The 17699-nt window shown below is 30.0% G+C and overlaps 1 protein-coding gene across 8 annotated transcripts in view; it reads right to left on the bottom strand.

Annotated features, from left to right (window-relative positions):
* Positions 1 to 14324: 14324 nt before the first annotated feature.
* The window catches only part of LOC145849819 (integrator complex subunit 10-like), a 47355-nt gene continuing 43980 nt past the window's right edge, over positions 14325 to 17699 (bottom strand). For all 8 annotated transcript variants that reach the window (XM_082954887.1, XM_082954890.1, XM_082954888.1 and 5 more), the window contains one exon: positions 14325 to 14736. In XM_082954887.1, coding sequence (XP_082811013.1) covers positions 14586 to 14736 — 151 coding nt within the window. In that variant the 3' untranslated portion in view covers positions 14325 to 14585. The remainder of the gene's footprint in view (positions 14737 to 17699) is intronic.

The raw sequence follows: 17699 nt of genomic DNA, 5'->3' as shown, positions 1-17699 counted from the left end.
TTCATTTTTACGTCTTTTCACAGTGTTGTTGCTTAAAGGAATAGAACGTAAAATATCTTGAACATGTTTGTGATTTTACATTGTTTTGTTTTCTCATCTCGACGTTTTCTGAAAAACTCTACATTTTTATCTACATGTTAGGAATGATTCTATACATTATTTAAACAAAATGGACTTTTTTGTTAAAGGTTTACCTCAGGGTCAAATATCTAATGGCAAGCAAAATTAGTAAAATAAAAAAAAAAAAGTAAAAATTTTATGGCAGCCCAAAATTATAAAATCGCACTATATTTGCCCTCTTTCCAGTAATCGCCCCCCCCCCCCCCTTTCGCCCCTTTACTAAAATTCGCCCCCCAACTTACTAAAATCGCCCCCAGTACTGCAGACAGTTCCAAAATTCTAAGCTGCAGTCATTTTTTACCATACCTTTAAGTTTAATATCTTTCCGTTAGCCAATTGTAAATCTTATCTAAGGAATTCTGCAAAGCTGTATCCATTGGCTAATTTATTTTGTGTCATCTGCAAAAAAATTAATGTTGCTGCTAACACCAACTTCTAAGGCTTTTACATTTATGTAAATAATAAGTAGTAGTGGACCAATAACTCCTCCTTTGGGAACTCTAGTAAAAATAGGTAAATTTTTTTTTAATGTGTTATTAATTACATTTTTTTGAGTTCTATTGTTTAGAAACTCTTCCAACCAACTGACTAGACTGCTACGAAAATTGTATTGCGATAGTGTTGTAATTAATTCAATATGGGAGACAGAGTCAAAAGCTTTTTTGATATCTGTATAGATTACTTTAGTAGACTTATTGCTTAAAAAAACACCAACCAAGAATATAAGAAATCTAATAATTGAAAACAGGATGTTCGGTTAGGGAGAAAACCAAATTGTTTAGGTGATTTTACATTCTTTTCTAATTAAAATATCAACGAATACTTGTGGTATATGTGTTTTTTTAAAGACAAAATTCTAAAAAATATTGAGCTATTTTTTTAGAAATTTACGAACAAAGTCAAAAAGCTATTATAATCAAAAAATAGTGAAAAAAACTATATAAACAAGAATTTTGAGCCTCACCTGCCCCGTTAACCTTTTTTGAATATAAAGTAAACAAAAATTTCAAACACCATTAACTTATTTTTGGTAAAAGTGTTGCTCTTTTTAATAATTTTACACGCTGAAAAATAGCGTACTACTCGAAAAACTTTCCCTTTATGGACAACAGATGCACCCTAGATGCATTAAAAACTAAATCATTAAACAAAGTTGGTGTACTATATTAAATAATTCAAAAAATTAGAAAATTCTTTATTTAAATTCACTCATCATAAGTCACAGTAAATCAAAAATTATTTAAGTCAATTTACTTTTTACTAAAATTTTTAGCTGTATTTACTATAAAATGTACGATATAAGTGTAAAAGAATCTTACTTTACGTATCTATTAGTTAGTTTATCCTTTATATTTAGTTTTTAGCACTAATTTTAGATGTTTTGCATAGTTTTATTATTAGAAATAACTAATGTAAAGTAAAATCGTCTTTAAATAAACTATGATAATATCATGTGTATTTCCTTCTTAGTTTAAAGCTATAACTTTATTCTTACAGTAAAAAGTAAACTTGTATATATTTATTGTTACTTCTAAAAGCTATGATAAACTTGTTTAGTAACATTTTAAATTTTTAGTTCAATATATACATTTCATGTCTTACTTTAACTTTTTTAAGGAATAAATTGAGATAAAAACATATAAGATTTTCATTTTATAAATTTAATTATTCAAAATTCGAACAGGAGATAAAAACATTGAGAAAAATAGTTTAATTTTTGTAATACTACCTGTCACACTTTCAGGCTAGTTGGTAACTTTTTGAAAAACTCAGGCTCGTTAAAAGTTCTTTAAAAAAATTTAGACTAGTTAAGTTATTTTTAGCATCTCAATCAAGTTGTTATGACTTAACTTTCTTTTTCCTAAAATTGTGTTTTTATTATAACTATCAAGTCTTAAAATTTTATTTTTAAGTATTTAATCTTGATAGATATTTATGAGTTTTCGGCCCTTACTAATTTTTATTTTTCAACTTTCTTATAAACACAGGTTACTATTTTGTATTCAGACTTACTCTTTTGTTTTAAAACTTGGCAATTATCTTAGTATCTAGTTTTAGCCTCTAGTATGATCAAGGCTTGTCTCATTCTCAGGCTATTGAAAAAAAACAAGTTTGTACGAGTTAATTAAAAAAACTTATGTTGGTTTGAAACTATTTCAGTTTTATTTTTGGTAATCTTCGTCTAGTTTTGATATCTTACAAAATTTCAGGCTACATGACTTAGATTTTTTAAACCTATTTATTGTGTTTTTTTGTCTAGGTCTCAAGTCCTTTGATGAATATAATGTTATTTTTAGGTATTCAGAGTTGGTTAAATATATACTTTCAAGATACTAGCCTTCACTATTTTTTTATAAAATCAGAATGACTTTTGTGGTTTAAAAATCAACCTGATGATCAAAATTGTTATAGAAAAAAGGTTAGCCAAAGTTCTTCTAGTTTATACACATACAAAAGTACAAACTTTCTTGTTTATTTCTAGTATAAAATTAAAGTAAAACAATGCCTTAAATATTATACTGAATTGTACAATTTGAAATGTTTTTATAATAAATAAAATTGTAACACCTCTAAATAAAATAAACTTTTCAATATTGCAAATATTAGGGTTTTTTTATATTGTTATGCCGCTAAACAAATAAGAATTGGATAGTTTTTTTTTTTTGCTTTTTGGAGTTTTTTAGATTGGATTGTTTGATAGAATTTTACATAGAAGTGGACTATAAAACGTAGTGAGTATATTTAATATTGTTTGGTATTGTTTTTACAGTAAATTTCGTGTTATAATAAATTCTTTGATTTGTTTATACATTGTGAGTTGCTATAAATAAATCTTGTGGTTGCTACATTCACATTACTAGTTAAAAGTTTTTTGCTATAGATTTAATAAGATTTGTAAACAGCTTGCTTCTTTTAAAAGTTATCTCAGTCAAGATTCATTCTAAGAGTTTTACAATTCTTTGAGTAAAATATTTTAATAACCAACCGTTAGTTAATTTATATTTTGTTGTTGCTATAATAAAATAAGTTGTAGTTTTTGCTACCATTATCCATAAGTGTAAATCATTGTGATTTTAGTAAATAATTTGCAAGCAGTCTCTCTCACTTGTTAACATTTTTCTATCAAACTAAGTTATATCAATTTGATACTGGTGGTTCAATAGTGTGGCTTTCAATAGCATTCAATAGCATTCAATAGCACCCCTATTCCCTTAATAATTTCCATCATGGTCAGTAATAGTAATGAGAGTGAGCTTAACTTTACAAGACGAGTCAGTAACCGAATGCGAGACCAAGGCGTCGAGCCCCGGCCTATTGACCCGCAATGCTCTGCACTCCGTGACAGGTCTTGTCCCACTGGACAAGTATCGTCTTTGAAAGTACGATAAAATCAAAAAATCGAACAAAATAAACTATGGTATATAAGGGGATGGGTCAAATATGTACAAAGATTCCTTTTTGCATGTGCGTAAAAAAAAATATAAACAACATTTTATTTTTAAATTAAAAAATAAAAATTTTCAATCCGTACAAAAATGACCCCAAATGCATAAGTGACGCCGTGCAAAAGTGTCCCTTTGTGCATATTTGACACTTCTCACAAATATAATGTAGATTTCAAATTTCTTTATTACCACTTATCTTAAAGTACAGAATAACAGTTTTTTAAATTTTCTTTTTTTTTTATAGTTCTTCAGGGGTGTCTTGCCAATTGCGGACTATTTCTCTTTAAATATGCACCAGTTTTTATTGCAGGTTTAATGGTTCACTAAGCACAATATGTTATTGTTTTTGAATAACAGTAATAACAACTAAAACAAACAACGAGCGTTGAACAAACAAAACAAACAAAGTTAAAAAACAATTTGGAAGTTGAAAATATCCTAAACTATTCAAAGTAATGTACAAGAAATAAGTTTGTATTGTAACTTATAGTTAGGAAACAAATTAATATCACTGAATTTATAAGATATTTACTTATCCCTAAAACACTGTGTTCAACAATCATAAAGTTAGAAACACACAATCAACAATATTTTGTAACCCTAAAATAAAAATGGATGGTTATATTGTTTTGAGAAAAAAAAAATTAAGGATTATTTTTAAATAACTATAAAACAAAATGTTTTTATAATGCAGTAGTTTTTTTTTGCTTTTTGAATATATAGAACCTTTTAAACTTATTTTCATTGTACCTTTTTTTTAATTTGAATTTCAAGAACTGTGAAAAGCAATTGCTAGCTAGGACAAAAAGTTCATTATAATAAAATCGACTTGTAAAAAGGGGCACAGACTTCCTTTTACCAAAAGACATGTGTGTTAATAGTATGATGTATTTTTTATTTTTAGAATTCTTTTTAGTGTCCATTTTCTGGTGTTGAAGCTAATTGATTTGTTAAATTTTTTTACTTATTAAAAAATCTATTTTCAAACAGTAATACAGGTAATACACTCAATCAACAATATTTTGTAGCCATAAGTAAAAATAAAAATTTTTGAGAAAACTATGATAAAAAATTCTCTACTGCCCGGTTTTGAACCGAACAACTAATTAATGAAATTTAATTAATTTGACACACTAGAATACTCGGCTATTGCAACTTCTGCAGAAGAGCAAGTTTTACAATTATATATTTAACAATTTTTGCTTTTAGATAACAAAACTACTTATAGCGGTTATACTTCATGCACAACTTTTTTTTGTAAACAAAAAACAATAAACTTAAACTAAGATATACTATTAAAACTATTATAAAATCTTCAAAAAATTTCTATCACTAATTTTTATCTTTCACATTTAAGTCATTATTCAATTAATTAATTCACTAGAAGTTGCTCACCAATAAAAACTGGTTGCTGATATTGATATAGTTAGTTAGGGAAGTAAATCGTAAGGGGTATATGCTGCAGAGCGGACTTTTCTCTTTGTGAATTACTGCTAATACTTAAATAAACACAAGACATTGAGTTTTTTTTTTACATTTTTATTGTCATCAAAACTAAACATCCGCAAATTAAGAAGTTTTTTAGTAAACCAAAAAATTAAAAATAAATTTTATGTTTGATTAATCACAAATAAAGTTAAGTTTGTTTTTGTTACTTAACTAACTATTTTAATAAAACTATACATTTGATTACTCTTTTAGGTTAAATGTTAAATTTTCTGTTATATAAGTAAGGTTTAAATAAAAGAAAAAATAAATTAAGTTTTCTTAAATGCAACTTCGTTGATGTAATAAACTAAAACAAAGTATTTAAGTTTTTCGTAAGATTGTATTTATTAAAATTTACTCATGAGTAGTCTTTATAGTACTGGTAGTATGTAATAAATAATATTAAAATAAAAATAATAAGTTTTTAGCATTAAATTTAACTACTTATTGTATGTATTAGATAAATATAGAATATGATTTTCAAAATAACAATCACCGATTAAATAAAGTGAGGTATTGTTATGAAAAACATTTTTAATAAGATGCAACTTTAATAAAAACTACAAAAGTCTGAACAGATCTTTTCATCTATCTAGCCTTTAAATACTAAATCTGTTTATTATTTCAAGTATTTATGCTGAAGAGAATTTTTGTTTGAAATATTAGTTTTAAGTGTATAATTAGACTAATATTTTAGTTACTCAGGTAGTTTTAACTTAACTAAAAACTGAACAAAAATTTACTATATAACACAAGTTTTCTTTTAAATAATATCTACTTTACAAATAATCGTAAAGAACTAAAAGCATATGAAGAATAACTTCTTTTCGATTTAGTTTCATAGTTTATTAACAATGTAAAATCTGAAACGAAAACAAGTATAAATATAAACACTAAAATGAGCTATAGTCTAATTATCCTACATCCCCTCCAGCTCATTTAAAATAATAACAAGTTTAAGGCAATGACATAGCTCGTCAAGAGGGGATTTAAACAAGTAACAAAAATCTTTTACTAAGATGAAACTATATTATGCATTAACAAAGCTCAATTGACTTAAATAAAAAAATCTTTAAACAAGGGATTTATTTGAAGAAAAATAAAACTGCAATAAAACGCACTAAATAAATCCAAAACAATTCAAATTCATGCAATTCCACGCTGAATCCTTCCTGGCTCAGCAATCATCACTATCAGCAGCAATTGAACACTCAGCACCAACTTTTGTATAAACAGGAACAAACAGACTTCACTTACGGTGGTGATTTCTACTTTGGAGTACTTCACTCTCAAGCTTCCCTGGCGCATTGAAGTCTTTCAACCTACTAAAAGCAAGCGGCACCTTATTTTTTTTGGAAACTATAGGAAGTACTAAGTCGGAACTATAGGAAGTCTCAAGCAGGAATGTACTCTTCCCCAACTTCTTCATGATCCGCTTCAACCTCACTGGTTTTACCAGTATTGGCACCGTTGGAATCCTCTGTAATCTTTACAGAAGAATCAGGACGTTGGTGACCAATATTGTACTCATGTGAGCTTGGTAGATTACTGCTACAACCATGGGAAGTTTTTGCTTCAATGCTTGTTGAGGCTGGGTTGTACATCCTCAAAAACTTTTGTTCCTCCGAGTAAGTCTCCGTGAACCATCAACTCTGACTACATACTGATCATGTGGAAGCACCTCCATTACCACTCCGCTTCTGTCCCATTTACGTGGATGAGGGCCACTCTGGTTCTGTAGTAGACACCTACTACCAACATAGAGAGGTTGCAAATCCCTTGCTCTCTGGTTAAGTACTTCGGAATTCTTAACAAATCTTGTACAGAGCGCCTCTTCTTTAAACTTCCATGCTTTTCTCCACATGGGTCGCACATTAGGATTAGAGAATTTGTCAAGTTTGTTTAAGAATGAGAAACTATCTCGCAGCTGACGTCCATATATAATCTCGGCTGGAGACACTTGACAATCGCTATCAGGAGTATTTCTCAGATGGAGCATCGCACTTAAAAACTTGTCATTGTCCAGACTTCCTGAAGCGTCAACATTTGATCTTAGCAACCTTTTTGCCTGTTTGACGGCTACTTCCGCTCTACCGTTTGATCTTGGATAGTAAGCTGAAGATATTCGATGCGTAACATCCCAGGTTTTAAGGAATTCCTTTGTTGCACTGGACGTAAGTTCCGGTCCACCATCACTTGATATTTCCTCGGGTACTCCAAACCTGGAAAACAAAACTCGGAGGCACTTAATCAACCCACGCGAACCTGCCTGGGAGGTTCCGCTGGGTATTAAAAATATTTCTGACCAACCCGACAACCTGTCACCGACTACTAAAAAATTGTTTCCAGCAAACTGGAAGAAATCCGCGAATATTTTTTCAAAAGGGTTTGTAGGACGATCAGATACTTCTTGTGGCAATGATGGTTGAGAAGGTGAATTGCGGTTGCAGCTTTGACAATTGGCCCGAATTGCTTCAATGTCTTGTATAATACCAGGCCAGAAGACAATCTGTTGGGCACGATTATGCATTGATGTGACTCCTTGGTGCGCCGAGTGTAACTTGTTGAGGACCCGATATCGTAAACTGACGGGTATTACTACTCTGTCCTTGTAAAGTATAACTCCATCACCTAAATACAATGCATCATCGTATCTAAAATACGCTGACAAGGATTTATCATGTTTAAAGCTTCGACCTTCTTCAATACACCTGGATACTCTTGAAAAAACTTTGTCATTTAGTGTCTCTTATACAATTTCCTCCCAAGTGATTGCCATTGAATGACATACTTTATTACTCAATGAAGCAATTAGAAGTGATTCGTCAGTCAAATCACTATCATGTGAATTCACTTCATTAATCAAGCATGGATAACGTGAAGCAGCATCTGCCGCTAGATTAGTTTTACCTGGCATGTAATGCACTTAAAAAAGCCATGGCAATGTACGTTGTTTTAGCCTAAAAATGCGCGTGTTGTGAATTTCGTTTAAGGTACGATCACCAAAAATCTTTACCAGTGGTTTATGATCCGTAACAACCACAAGATCTTTACAGCCCTTAGTGAAATACTTTGTCTGTTCTAAAGACCAAGCAATAGCAAGCGACTCCTCTTCTATGGCAGCATTATTATTTTCTGCCCAATTCAGAAACCTTGAACTTGCAAGCGTCACTTTCCAGCCGCTGGTGCAGCAATCTGGTAACCGGCTTTTGCATTTGCAGTGTTTCTGCATAAGGAAGTAGCCCAATCCTTGCTTTGACCAGTCTAGTCTAAGACAAGTCGGTTTCCCAAGATCAAAAATTTGAACACCGCTCTTTATTGCGTCAATGATTATCTCTTTTGATTCATTAAATGATTGGTTTAATTTTTCTGTCCACATAAACTTACATTTTGGACTGAGAAAATCTCTAAACGGTACCATGACTTTACGAAGTTTGTCATAATTTGCGACTTAATTTATTAGACCAAACCAGCTACGTATATCTGTGGCAGACTTTGGGGTTTGGAAATAGCAAATGGAATCCAGATATTTGGGCAAAGGTTATATACGTTCATCAGAAATTCTAAATCCAGCAAAATCAACGGACTTTTGACAAAACTGGAACTTCTTGGGATTTAGAATGATCCCTGCATTGCCAACTTTTGACAGAAAATCTATTGTTCGCCACCAGTGACACTCTAATTCTGAATCAAAAAGTATGGTGTCATCAACACACCTCTCATTTCTTTCAAAATCAGATAAAATAGCTGCAAATCGTCGATTGTAACCATCACCAGATGTTACAAAGCCTTGAGGTGCTCTAGTATATCGGAACCTGCCAAACGGAGTGATAAATGTAGTGAGGTGTTTATCACTTTCTCTCAGTGGAACTCCATGATACCCGTTCCATACATCTGTTACAGTCTTGAACGTTCCTTTTGGAATTCTGCGCGCTAGTTTAAACGGAGTATCTGTAGCGCACGTCTCCCTCTTGCAATACTTGTTAAGTGGTGAGAGATCTACTGTACTTCTAGGTGATCCATCCTGTTTCCTGGTGACCACCATGCGGTGACACCAGCTTACAGGTTCACCGAATGGGACACGTTCCAAGACACCCAACCTCACATCTCGAATGAGATCCGCTTCAACCTGTTTCTGCCAATGAATTGGCACGTGAGCTTGTGTATGACAAGCACGTGGTTTAGCACCATTCTCCAAATGTATCTCAAATGGAGGCCCACTCATTTCCTGGAGTAATTTATGTGGACATACATTAAACGTTGAAGCTGCGTACCTTTGTAAGAGCTAATCACGCATTTTGCTCATGTTTGTATTTGTTGCCTCAAACGGAAGTTTGTTTGGTCGGTCTAGCACTCTACTCCTTGGCGGGCAATCACATGTCACATCTTTATGCGAGTCCAGTCTATTCGGATCATTTTCATTTGAACTTACAGCAACTTCAGAATGCTGATGAGGCAGTTGAGATCCAATAGTTTGAAAATCCTTATTAATAATCAGGAGGTCAACCATGGTTTCATACGAGAGAAAGAATCCAGTCACTGAATCGCTTACATAAACAATTCCATCACATTTGATAACCTCCTTCTTTGGAGAAATTCCGCTAAAAGTCGCTTAAAAGCCCCTAGAATGTTAATAGGAATTTTATTGACAGCCCGAATTGTGATGGATACAGGCATTAAATCCTTCTTACATAAACAGCTTCCTGAAAGTTTTTCCACCACAAAGGTTCAACTGTGCTCCAGTATCAGCTAAAGCACCTATCCATGCAAACTTGTTTGTGCCATGTCTAGCAATCTTGACTGATGCACGAGGATGATCAGTCGTTGCCTTGGCTTTACGCAAGGAGTTCTTGCTGAATATGGTGTTATTCAACATGATTCTTTTACTTGCGTGTAGTGACATTATTTGGGTATCTTGTTGCATAAAATCAGAACGATCAGCTTGGATTTGAAAAGCATTTATTTTTTTGATCGACTACGCCAACAAGATAAACAATATATGAAAGGCTTTTTATTTTGGTAACCTTTTTCTTTGAAAGGATAGAAAAGCTTTATACAGTTCTGGCAAGGAACATGTTGGGAACTATCTTCTATGTTGACACGTCCCTTCTTCTGACGTTGAAAGGAAGAGACTGCAGATATAGTCCACGAATTCTCAGTCGCATGGCGTCCCATTTCTTTACTTTCAATAAAGGATATTATATCAAATGATGACCTGGATAAGATATCTTCAGTACTGATAACTTCTCTTCTCATGTCATCGTTCCCAACGCCAGCAAGCATCACGTCTTTTATTGCTTCTTCTGTGTAGCTCGTCACATTGCTTTTCCCACAGTCACACTCACTGACTGTAGTGAAATAGCAGGTTTCTGCTTTGCTTCGTACACGTGTGGCAAACGTTCTAAACGGTTCATCATGGTCCTGATGTAGGTTCATAAGTTCTGCTGCTCTCTTTACACCAATAGCAACTTTTATGACTGCAATCGATTCCATTAGTTTAGCAACGTAACTTTCTGATTTGGCCATCAGTCGAGGATCACTTGCTAACATAAGGTTGCCAAGCTTGTCCTGCGCACACTGAAAAAGCTGTATGCTTGCATTTTGGTTGCTTATATTCGAACCAATCTTGAATGCCTCCCACCTCCGAATGAAAGCAAGTCATGTCTCTCGGCTGATCCCTTTACTACAACCATTTTATTTTTCTCAAATTGTTGATAAGATTTTACATGAAGAATAACTCCTTGTCAATTTAGTTTAATAGTTTATTAACAATGTAAAATCTGAAACGAAAACAAGTATAAATATAAACACTAAAATGAGCTATAGTCTAATTATCCTACAGCATATGCTTTTTAAACAAATTAAATTAAGTTATTATTTAATCATACGAGTAACTATTTACAAAATAAATCATAAGTTTGGTTGTTTTTATTTACCAAGTAAGTTTATTATAAATAATTAAAAAGTTTTTTTATAAATCAATTCAGTTTTTAACAAAATCAAATTTAAGTGTTTAATTTAAACCTAAATTAAAAACTAACGAAAAGATTCAAAACACATCATTACCTGATTTACAGTATCCTCTTCCGAAAGTTAAAAAAAAGGCAATTTCAATTAAAACAACATACAAAAATAAATCGAAAATTTAGTAAATAAATTATTTTGTAAGAGATATACGTAATTTAAGCTAATAAATAACAATTTTTTTTAAGTTATTATCTTTTTTAGTTTAGTAGCTTTTTTATTTTTGTTTACATACCTTCTTTAGTTAGTTTGAACATTAACGATCTTATATTATTCACTTTCATTTTTTTGTTGCTCAATTGACTTATTAGCTTAAATATTGTCTTTAATTAGTTTGAGTTGAATTTTGAAAAAAAGTACTTGACTGCATATTTTGTGCTCAGTAAACCAGTAAAAACTGGTATAAATTTAAAGGAAAAAAGTTCACGTTTGGCAAGACACCCGTTTTTCAGTCATTAAACTTAAGTAAATATTTCTACAGAAGTTAACTATTTATGATAATCTCTTCAATATATAGCTTTATTCTGTAGTAGTACATAAAAAGCTTAGAACTACTTTCAAAAGATCAGTGAGTTTTAAACAAAAAAACTATGCAAAATTTAACAACTAAATTCTTAAGATCTACAGAAATTGTTATATAAACAGTTTAAATACTTGCAATCTATTAGTGTTTTTACGACTTTTAACACACCACAAAATTTGTTATTAATATAAATAAAAATATTTTCTAGAATAGATTTATTGATAAATTGATTTTAAAATTGACTTATTCTAGCATCAACTGTAGAAAGTTTGAATGTATAAAGGATTTAAGTGCAATATTTTCATATATCATGTATATATATTTTCATCACTTTTAAGTTGAGAAATTTCAGTAGGGTCCTACTATAAACAACTCAATGTTCACGTTTTACTATTACTAGTTGCTCACTAAACTATAACTTGGGGACACCAGAATTTCTCTTGAAAGAATGACTGTGCACAGTTTTGGATAAGCTCTAAGACCACGAAATTATAACATAAGAATTTCTTCTTAAGAGGTTTATACAGGGTTCGTGCGCGTCAGGCTAAATCAGTTATTTATTTAAAAATTTGAGAATCTCAGTTCAAATGCTTGAAAATTTTTGATGAAAAAAAATTGAAAAATTTTTTAAAGATCAAATTGAGATGCGAATTTATTTCTAAGTAAAGATTTAATTATTTAAGGCAAAATCAGTCAGTATTTGTAAAAATAAATACTTATAACTTTTTGTTGAATCTATAAAAAAAATTTAAGAATCTTCACTATTTTGAGTAGATTATAGACGTCATAATTATGAATATTCAAAAAAAAAATACAGTTTAAACATTACAGTTAAGTTCAGCAACTTAGCTGTTTGTTTGAATTTGTTTACACCAGCTATTTTTTTCAGAGCTTAGTTGGTTGAACTGTTTTAATTTCCAATTTAAAGGCTTTATACCAAATAATTTTTAGATTAAAACTCTTTGCAGTTTAGTCACATATTTTACTGTTTGTTTTAATTTATTAGAGTTATTCACAACACTAAAACTTAGCTTTAAGATTTAAGTACTAAGTTTTGAGGGAGTACAAATTTTAGGTACTATTCATTTTTCTATACAAGAATAAAATATTTAAGGTTTTTTTAAATTTAAGTGTAAGCTTTTTAAATCTGATATGACATCATCAATCACTATATTTATTTAGAGTTTAGGATTAATAATTATGTATCAATTTTAAGTATCAATCAAAATACTATAATAAACGTTGTTTACTTATTTGAATACTAGTGTAAGTGTTTCATTTTAAATTTTAATAAAATACGACAATGCACGTTGTTTTATTATAATCTTCTAGTTATAATGTTTTTACTTAGTGCTTAATTAAATTTAACAATTGTGTTTAGTAATATATATTAAATTTTTACACTAGAAATAGATTAGATATAATTTTTATTTTAAAACTTAACAATGAATTTGTTATGTTAAGGGCAAAGGGGAGAGCAATCACCTTTTTCACAATTAAGTCTTATTTTTTTGAGTTGTAACTAAGCTATGAGTTGCTTTTTGCAGATTTTTAAAGCTCAAAATATTTTTGAAGTCGGAGACTACAATAGTACTAATCAAGACCCCACTAATACCTAAAATGACTTCTAAAGGGGATTCTCCTTACTTTGAAAATATGTCAGGCTCAATTGGTCTCAGTCAGGCTAAGTGAAAAAAACTTCGCGCACGAGCCACGTTTTTATTAATAAGTTTAGGGACTGTTTATTATTATAACCAAGATATATACTTAATACATTAGATTAACATAAATAAAAAGAGAAGATCGCGCATCCCTAATAAAATACAATGACTGATCTTAGATGGTTTAACAACTACCCAAATTTTTATAAAAATTAAGTGACCACATCTCAAAGAGTTCCTTGTATTATAAAAACATAAAGGTCTAATTAATATTACTATGGTGACAAAAAAAAAACGTTAAGAAATTTATCAACCAACAAATTTATGTAAACTTCAAATGATCATAAATTATTAAGTTGTAAAGCTTCTTTCAACCATGTCTCAAAAATAGTTTCAAATTTAACAGAGTAAAAAACATTCCTGTAGATTTAATTTTAATAAGGTTATGAATGTAAACAGAACAAAATAAAAATATATAACTCACAATTATTAGAGTTCTTGCATCTTAGATATATCAGCTAGTTCCTAGCTTTGTACTGAAACTACTAAAAGTTTTTAGATACTTAAAATCAAAAGTTAACAAAATCTTAATAATAGTAATTTTTATTTTTTAAGAATTACTAGTTTGAATTTAAAACGAAACTTATTTCATTATTTATTGATTTCAAAGACTAAAAAGCCTGAAATAATCTATGCTCAGTTTATTACTAAAAAAAGCTATATTAAAAGTGGTAAAAAAGATAGTTATCTATTTTTAGTTGGTTAATTTCTATCTAACTTGAACTATTCGAAAATATTAAATGTACATGATTAATAATATTATGGAAAACTATAGACTAATTTTTATTTAAGCTTAATTTAGTGCATTTCAATGACATAACTGCAACAAACTAATAGTAAATTTATTATACTCATAGTTTAAAATTAGTAAACATAAGTTTATCTGTACAGGAAGCTAACAAGTGTTCATACTAATAAACTATACGAAATTAATAGAATTTATTTTTAAAAAGGTTATAGAAAAACTAAAACAGCCATTAACTGTTGCACATTAATGTGCCACTTAACATAAGTTATTAAGGTAAAACTTTTATTTAATTTCAAAAAAACAAACTTCGGCTTAGTTAATTACAATAAAATTTGTAAAACAATCAGAAAAACAAAATCCATGTTTTAATTTTTCACACTAAAATAGCAATCATGGAAACTTTTATTATGTTTTTACGTTGTAAAGATATTACCTAAATAGTTTTTCTAATGAAAAATTTAAATATACCAATAACAACATACTATAAACTATACAGTTTTTTTTTAACTTAAATTTTATTCATCAGCAAGAGACTGTTGTATTGCTTCTCTATTTTTTACGATGTAGTCTACAACATTCCAGTAGTTTCCTTTAATAGAATCTTCAGCTTTGTTTATACATTTGACAAGCAAACGTTGAATATCATCAGTGTGAGCTTTTTCTGATCTATAAAAAAAATAATTTAGGTATGTAATATTACAAACATAAGACAGCACATTAAAAAGACCTTGTAAGCATTACCTGCTTGTTCCGAGAGACTTGAAAAAAATTAATGAGTTTTTACTCTAGCTTAACACTATATAAAGCCGAGAGCGGCTCGAAAGGAGTGTTTTTTACAGTTTTTGAGTATTCTTGAGTAGATTGTTAAAACTTCCGCCGTAGTTAAGCGTCGCAGCTTTTAGTTTAAAGCGAGTGCACATTGCATTTGCAGGGTCATTCTTTATCGCTTTTGTTTCGGCTAGCTAACATTGTTGGCAAGCATAGTTACAATTCGTTACAATTTAAGCAAACGCTCTTTTGTTTTAGCAGGCACTTTTTCGATTCTTAGTGAACCAGCTTTCACTACTTCTTGTTAGAATCACATTTAATATCACTTAAATAGTATTTTAGCGAATATATACGTTCAGCTTTTGTTGTTTTTTAGCAGCTGTTGCTCAGCATTGCACTTATTTGGTAGTCCACTGACTTCAATAAACACCGCTGAGAAACAAAAGCAAGTGTAATTCATTTCACTTTCCAGCTTTCGTTGATCGCTACAATCGTTTTTCGAGCTCTACACTTCTACATTTAATTATATTACTGTAAGAATCGCCGAAAAACAGAAGCAAGTGTATTTTTCGACCTGTATTGATTTCCAGCTTGTTGTTTTTTTAACAACTATTTTTTCTAGTAGAAACTTCTATTGTAGTTCAACCAAAGCGGACTTTTACACGTTTCATACGCTTCAAGTCCTAGCTTGGCTCTGACTTCAGTAAGAATAGCTGAGGACTAAACAAACGCTAATATATTTAAAAAAAAGTTGGCTTGCAAACAAACCACTGAGCTCTGACTTGCATGCGTGTGAGTCTTATTTTTTATCGCTTGTTGTTTAACATTGTAAAATAAGTTTAGAGTACCGAACCTATTCTTTTAGTATTAACAGTAAAAGGTAATTAAGTATGTGTAATATTAATCTAAATAGTGTATCGCATTTTGTTCTCTATTAAAACTATAGAGTGAAGTTTACGTTGGAATCACTAAGATTGAATTAAGAATTTACTTTCTAGTCTATATTAAGATTATATAATAAGTAAATATTAGAATCTTCGTAGACTAAGTTAAATAAGTACGATAGTTAATATTAAAAGTTGTATAAAACGTTTCATTGAGAATATCTCAAGACAACTAGTTAAACGTAGATACGGTCTAATTAGTCACAAATAATATATTCTATTTGTAGTAAGCTATGAGTACTACCAGTAAAAAGCCCAAGGCGCTCTCGGCCAATAGCCTTACAAAGCTAGTTTCTAAGCACCCTACGCGTGCCCAACCGGCCGAGAAGACATCAGGTACTAGTAGGCTAACTCATAAAGGTAATCCCGAGCTTGATGCAGTTCCTGACCAACACAATGTGTCATCAGACATAGCTGTAACACCAGAGGGTTATAACCTCTAATTGTAAAACTAAATTATAGCCAATAAAATATTTGTGTAAGAGAAGAACTTAAAAAATTTATTTTCACTGCAGATGATCAGAAACGTACTGCAGACTAACAAAATTTAAGACTCAGTTTTTAACTAAAAACAACAACAACAACTTTTAAAATTATACAGGGTTCGTGCGCAAATTTATTTTCATTCAGCCTGACTGAGACCAATTTAGCCTGACATTTTTTCAAAGTAAGGAAAATCCCCTTTAGAAGTCATTTTAGGTATTAGTGGGGTCTTGATTAGTACTATTGTAGTCTCCGACTTCAACCAGCTTTATCTCAAAAATATTTTGAGCTTTAATAGTCTGCAAAAAGCAACTCATAGCTTAGTTACAACTCAATAAAATAAGACTAAATTGTGAAAAAGGTGATTGACCCCCTATGCCCTTAAGATAACAAATTCAGTGATAAGTTTTAAAATAAAAGTTATATCTAATCTACTACTAGTTTAAAAATTTAACATATATTACTAAACACAATTGTTAAATTTAATTAAGCACTAAGTAAAAACATTACAACCAGAAGATTTATAATAAAACAACGTGCATTGTTGTGTTTTATTAAAATTTAAAATGAAACGCTTACACGAGTAATAAGTAAAAAAAAATTATTGTAGTATTTTGACTAATACTTAAAATTGATACATAATTATAAACCCTAAACTCTAAATAAATACAGTGATTGTTGATGTCGTATCAGATTTAAAAAGTTTACACTAAAATTAATAAAAAACCTGTAATATTTTGTTCTTGTAAAGAAAAATTAATTGTACCTAAAATTTGTACTCCCACAACACTTAGTACTTATATATTTAAGCTAAGTTTTAGTGTTGTGAATATCTCTAATAACTTTAAACATACAGTTAAATATATGAATAAACTGCTAAGAGTTTTAATCTAAAAAGTATTTGGTATAAAGCCTTTAATTAGAAATTAAAACAGTTCAACCAACTTTATAAGTTCAAGCACAACTTCTCTTCTTTTAAATATAAATCTAAGAAATTTTTTTGAGTGGCTAATAATCAGTATTTAGATAGGTAAAAGTAAATAAGAACATTAAAAAAATAATACTTTTTCTACAATAATTTTATTAAATGCAGAATATTTTTTTCATATAATCATTTTCCTTTAAAATTAAAAAACTATAATTTTTTTTTGAATGGCTAGTAGTGGTAGAAAGTTTTAAAACAAAATTTCATTTTGTATTTTGGTATTTATTTTGTTAATAACTCAAGTTTTTATTTTTACTACATACAAGACAATTAAACATTTTTCTAATATCACTTTTTCCTTACGTATTTTACAAAATATTTTATTGCAGTAACTAAAACTTTTTCAAAATGCACAAGTTATTAAATTAAGAGCATGGGGGTCCACCTTTATTTTTACAAGTTGATTTTATTTTATAGAGTTTTGTCTGAGCTATCAGACATTTTTAGCC

Source organism: Thalia democratica, chromosome 2 (genome assembly GCF_965202585.1).
Source record: "Thalia democratica chromosome 2, ktThaDemo2.hap1.1, whole genome shotgun sequence".
NCBI classification, from domain to species: domain Eukaryota; kingdom Metazoa; phylum Chordata; class Thaliacea; order Salpida; family Salpidae; genus Thalia; species Thalia democratica.
Note: the sequence above shows the minus strand (reverse complement) of the source record. Positions and strands in the feature narration are given on the sequence as shown.